A 5783-nucleotide genomic window follows, 5' to 3' on the forward strand; every position below is an offset into this window, starting at 1 on the left:
TTTCTATTTTATCCTATTTCTATTTTATATCGGGACACGCCTGGTATAGCTGTCTGGTTCCTGCCTTCCTGGTAGCTCTCTTGTGTTTTGTGACTGTTGCCTTTGCTGCTGGACAGGGTACAGCGAAGGGCTGTAAAGACAGTTAAGGGGCTAGAACATCTCGCTTATGAGGAAAGGCTGAGGGACTTGGGTCTTTTTAGTGTGGAGAAGGGAAGACTGAGGAGGAGGTCTTATCAATGCTTGTAAATACCTGAAGGGTGGACGTTCAGGAGGATGGGGCCACTCTTTTTTAGCAGTGTCCAGTGGCAGGGCAAGAGGTAACGGGCACAAACTTGAACACAAGAAGTTGCTTCAAAACATGAGGAGAAACCTCTTTACTTGAGGGTGGCAGAGCACTGCAACAGGCTGCTCAGAGGGGTGATGGAGTCTGTCTCTGGAGAGATGTAAAGCCTGCCTGGACACCATCCTGTGCAACCTGATTTAGGTGAACCTGCCCTTGCAGGGGGGTTGGACTAGATGATCTTCAGAGGTCCCTTTCCAACCCTTATCATTCTGTGATGATTCTGTACATGTTTGCCTCTCGCCAGCCTGGCTATGGCATGATTGGTGCTGGATAGCCCTATTTTACAAGGAGATTCTCTCATGCTGACTCCCTGTTCCAGTCCTGTGGTTTACACAGCTGAGTCAGGGAGATTAAAAGCAGACCTGAACGTGGCTGGTTGAAGCATTTCACAGAATTATTGAGGCTGGAAAAGACCAGCCTTAATAATTCTGTGAGATCTTGAGATCATCAAGTCCAGCCTATTTCATCCAGTGCATGTGTCTCTGTATCCCAAAGTTTTTCTTTTGATGTGTTGCAACATCAAAGCAAGTATCAGTTAGTCTTACAAAAGGGATAGAAGGAGAATTCAACAGGTCTTAGTTGTGCTTAACAATGCATAGCTGGGTGGGAGAGAGTCGTCAGCTTTAATATTAGTTCAAGTCTTCTACTGTTTGGCAATCTGTTTTGCCCGTGACTCATGCAAGGCTGGCATAGAAAGCTCTCCCTAATTAAACAGAATAAATAAGGTAATGGAGTATAATTACTTATGGTGAAGAACTAAGTCAAAAAGATGACACCTGATGTGGGTCACACAACTCTTTGGTAGGTCATTTATACTTGGAGAATTATTGCCTTTCTTAGGTTTGATCAGCTCAGTTAATAATGCGATACACAGAAGCAAGTGACTCTGAACGGAAGTTATAATCTGCTCCTTGTTTGGTTAACTCTGGTTGTATAAAGACCTGATTAACAGGTCTCTAGCAAAAACAGCTGCTGGAGTATGAGTTAAATTTATACCTTCACAGGTGTGTGTGTATATACCTTCTACACTTCTCTGTATTGTGTGTATGAAACAGTTGGTTTGATTCAAAGAAATCTTGTGGACGTTGTGGGGTAAGGTCTCATCCTCCCACTGTTGGATACAATTTTACTGCCACCCTGAAGTAACTTTTCCAGGTAATGGGGATATGAAAAACGAAGCTGCAATATATGAATTTTGAAGTGCTTGTAGCTGTGCTGTGTTTCCAACAGAATGACATTATTAAAGTGTTAAATCTGAAATGGAGATAATAATTTTGATACTGATCAGAAACTAGTTATGTTATTTTTGTTAAAATAACATGTCTGCTTGCTTGTTGCCAGGCACTGGATGACCATAACTAAACAATGTCTGTACCACGTGGAGCTGTCCATGCAAAATGGATAGGAGGGAAAGTAATAGGAACCAAAATGCAGAAAACTGCCAAAGTGAGAGTGACAAGACTTGTGCTAGATCCTTACTTGCTAAAGGTAAAAGCTGGTTAGTAACTTGGCTTGCATGTGGTAATTTTTGCACTGTGTGAAGCACTCTTTTATTGATTTGACTGTGAGAATTTTTGATAGCTCTTTAAAAATGTAAATTTGTACAATGATTTGGCTGAAAAGCAGTGTGTTGTGAGGACACTTCCTTACAGATTAGCTGCTAAATGTATTTTTTTGGAAGTGCTTTATTAATGTACTTTATTTAATATAAGTTGAAAAGGTAAGTTTTTGTTGTTTCACACTTTAATTTTTCTTACTGATTTGGAGTATGCTTTGGTTTGGAAACTTGACATTGTATTAGTCACTATTACAATAAATTTTGTAGCAGTTTTTATGTATGTGTAACTGTAAAAAATACTTAGTACTTGAATCTGTACTGTGGTGTGCTATACGAGCTTTGTATTCATTGCTGCTTGTGATGCATTTCAGACAAGGAGGTTAAAACTAGTATTTTCTCCATTTTTAAATAGGCAAACTGTGGTACAAGTAGGTGGAAAAACTTGCCTTTGATGGCCAGAAGGTTAAGGATAGAGTCAGGATTAGGTAATGGGTCTTGTGAGTTCCAGCTCAATACTTCATCCCGTAGAAGAATCTGTTAATTTCTTTCTTAAAAGGAAGATTCTGAATTCTGCTGTTCCAGTGAGAATAAATATTGAAATTTTCTATGAAAGAAAATGAATTGAGCAAGAAAACTTTCAGATGGCAAACTTCAAAATACTGATTCTGGGGCTGATGAACTTTAGACATATTAGGATGAATAAGAGTTAATACCAGTTTTTGAAGTGTGGACTGCACAGGAAAGTCGTTCAGCTGGGAAGAGCCAAGGCAGCTGTCTTGCTGAAGCAGCATCGGTGTGAAGCATCCTGAGGGGAAAGGCTTACACAGCAGAACTAGAGAGCAGAGAGGCCAGTGCAAAGTGGAGATGCCAGGAAAGGGAGTCTATGTTAAGTGAAGAGCGTGTTGTTTTTATCTGTATCTGCTTGTACTTGGCTGTTTTCCTTCCCCATCTCCTTTTCTACAGGCTCGATTGGCAACAACATCCTGACCAGAGAGATTGTCAGGGAAGGGTAGCGCTGTGCTTTCTTTGGAAAAACGGTGGAGTGCACAGTTGTGTTTTTCCTCATGAGCCAAACTTAATCCCATTTAAAAAAAAGACTTCGTAGTAAAATCTAGTTTGGTTTATATTAGCTGTATATTTTCCAATTGCTACATTTTGAAATCTAATGCCAAGGTTTCCTTTTTTCCTTCTACAGTTCTTTAACAAACGAAAAACCTATTTTGCTCATGATCCGTTGCAGCAGTGTGTTGTTGGCGACATTGTTCTTCTGAAAGCTTTGCCTGAGCGAAGGAGCAAACATGTGAAACACGAACTGGCTGAAATTGTTTTCAAGGTTGGAAATGTCATAGATCCAATAACAGGAAAGCCCTGTGCAGGAACCAGATTTCTTGAAAACCTGTCAGATTCAGAAAATCTGACAGAGGCAGATACTACCTATCTAAGTGAAAAACTTCAGGAACTTAAAGTTTGTTCAACAGACAAATAGCAGGGCAAATATTTAAGCAGAGGGCTTCTCAGCTTGTCTCTGTCGGGATGTCTGGAGCCTTGCTGTTATATTAAATATTTCAGTAAAATCTGTAGTCATAAAAGTAAATGTAGTTGCTTATAAGAACAGATGTTACAGATTGATAGGCACCTCAAATCTTTAAACGAAAATACAGAGAAAATGTGAGTTTAGTGTTAATGCTTCATTTTGTTGCATGTAGTTTTACTGCAAGCCTTGACACTTGCAGAAGCCAAGTTCTCCCTTTAGATGACTCTTCTGTATTGAGAAAGACAAGAATATGCCTATGAATTTTTGTGGGAGGGTCATTATATTATTTGATTGTTCTGTATTTCAGACAGTCTTTTGTGGTTTGTAGGATTACTTGAAGATAATGCTATTAAACCTTTTGAAAAGAAGTGTAGAATTTTAAAACCAGCTACCTGCATCTGTCCTTATTTCCTCTTGCAGTCACTCATGCCACATTGCAGTACTTTCTAACTTCCAAAATCTCTAATGAAAACACAGCCACACACTTTTATAATGGAAGAAAGGTGCAAATAAATTTGGGTAGCTTGGCGTGGTTCCCTTTCTGACCTATATAAAGGAAGTATTTTTTTCTGGGAGTGATGGATCTCTTTGAATTGCCAGATGGACATAGAAGCTGTTGGAAATACAAAGCCAAAAACGCAGAAGATGGTTAGATTTAGTCTCATCAGAAAAGCTGATTAAAGCAACACATTTTGGGAGAGATACAGGTACTAATTTGCTGTGTACTTTAACAGGAAACTAGGAAGGCCATCGTTAATGATTAAAGATCACACTATCCTGCTGCAGCTCTGGAGATTTGGTGTCCTGTCTTCCAGGACATAAAGCAAACCATGAGTGTGCAGCTGTTACAGCAGCCGAGTTGCTGACTTCTTTCAGATCTAAAAACCCAGTGTTTGTGGGGACAGCATTCCATGTCCCTGTATGGAGGGGAGACTGGTATGTTGAAGCTGTGAAAAACCCTTTTTGAAGTGTCTACCTATGTCATTCATCTTTAGATCAGAAGCTAAACCAGGTGTATCTGAACAGAGTTCCTCTGACCTAAAGTATCTTTCTTTAAGAGACTGAGCCATCTTACACCAGTAGGTGATCGGTTGTGTTCTCTTCTGTTGCCAGTGTTGTAATTCGTTTGCCCTTTAACTTCCTTCAGCTGCACAGAATCAGTTTCATCTGCCTGCAAACAGTTAACAAAATCCAGTTGTACCCAGCAAATTATCTGGGCTGGGAAGAATGAGAAATATTTTTTTCTTTAGTGTTTCAAACAAAAAAATACTGGTCTTTGAATACCAGTCCTCAGCCACCATCGTGCATGTCAGACCAATAATCTGGGGTGTCAAGACACTGATTTAAGTGTCTCTCTGTAAACCAATAATGTTCATGGGGGTCTCTGAGGAAGGGCTGTAGGTTGTTCTTGTTGATAAGTCAGTTGAAGTGGTTTAGGTTTATGTAAATTACTTGGTAACTGAAGCTGGCTGGTTAAGGCACTCACTCCTGCTTGAGCAAATGTAAAATGTGAAACTTCATCCCTGGCAGAGATTGAGAGAAATCAGACCTGGGCTGCAGGAAATAGGCTGGAGTTGTATCCAGGCAGGCACTAAATGAACCTGACCCGCAGTGCTTGGGGCAGAAGCGTGCCAGTAACCAGATGGGTAACGCTTGTAAGAAACAAAACAAGTTTCCTGCCTGGTTAGCGAGTTGCATCTCTGTCTAGTTGGGGAATGAATTTTCTCCCTGTATTTCCTGTGGGTGGTTTTCCTCAGTAGCTGTGAATATATTGTATTTGTTCTAAGATCGATGGATCACAGGGTGTCAGGGTTTTTTCCCGTTTACGGGTAGGCTCTCAGAGGGTTGCTCAAGAGCTCAGTGTGCTGCCAAATGAAAACATGATTAAATGTACCTGGTCTAAAGTGTAACTTCTTTTTAGAAGAATGACGGCAATTGTAGGTTAAACTGGTTTAAAGAGGTATCCCGCACTTTGTGCTTTGGCTCTGTGTGCGTAGTGTGGACAGGAAAGCCATGGCATGCTGGAAACTGTGTAAGGAAATGATAGAAACCTTTTAGATGCTGTGTAGAAAGACAAGGTTTGCTCATTAACGTGTTTTCTATCTTTATTGGCTAGCTGCTTTTAGAATTGCCCTGTAACTATTAGCCTAGTTACAAGTTTATCGTCAAGTTAAGGATTTGATGGTAGTGCACACCACCGCTTCATCCAAATTACAGTGAAGAGAGCACTTCAGCGGCGCGGGGGCCTGAAAAAATCACTCCGGGGAATAAGAAGCAACTTTTTGCCCGTGATTCTGGAAAAAACCAACAACCCAAAACCCAGCACCCGGGCTCAGGCCAGACCCGGC

At 40.7% G+C, this 5783-nt stretch overlaps 1 protein-coding gene across 1 annotated transcript; it reads left to right on the plus strand.

Annotated features, from left to right (window-relative positions):
• Positions 1–1680: 1680 nt before the first annotated feature.
• MRPS17 (mitochondrial ribosomal protein S17) lies at positions 1681–3568 on the plus strand. Its single transcript, XM_009874796.1, has 2 exons — positions 1681–1831; positions 3097–3568. The coding sequence occupies exons 1-2, from the start codon at positions 1709–1711 to the stop codon at positions 3385–3387; spliced, it is 414 nt and encodes a 137-aa protein (XP_009873098.1). The 5' UTR covers positions 1681–1708; the 3' UTR covers positions 3388–3568.
• Positions 3569–5783: the final 2215 nt, after the last annotated feature.

Source organism: Apaloderma vittatum, unplaced genomic scaffold, assembly GCF_000703405.1.
Source record: "Apaloderma vittatum isolate BGI_N311 unplaced genomic scaffold, ASM70340v1 scaffold17718, whole genome shotgun sequence".
Taxonomy (NCBI): Eukaryota; Metazoa; Chordata; class Aves; order Trogoniformes; family Trogonidae; genus Apaloderma; species Apaloderma vittatum.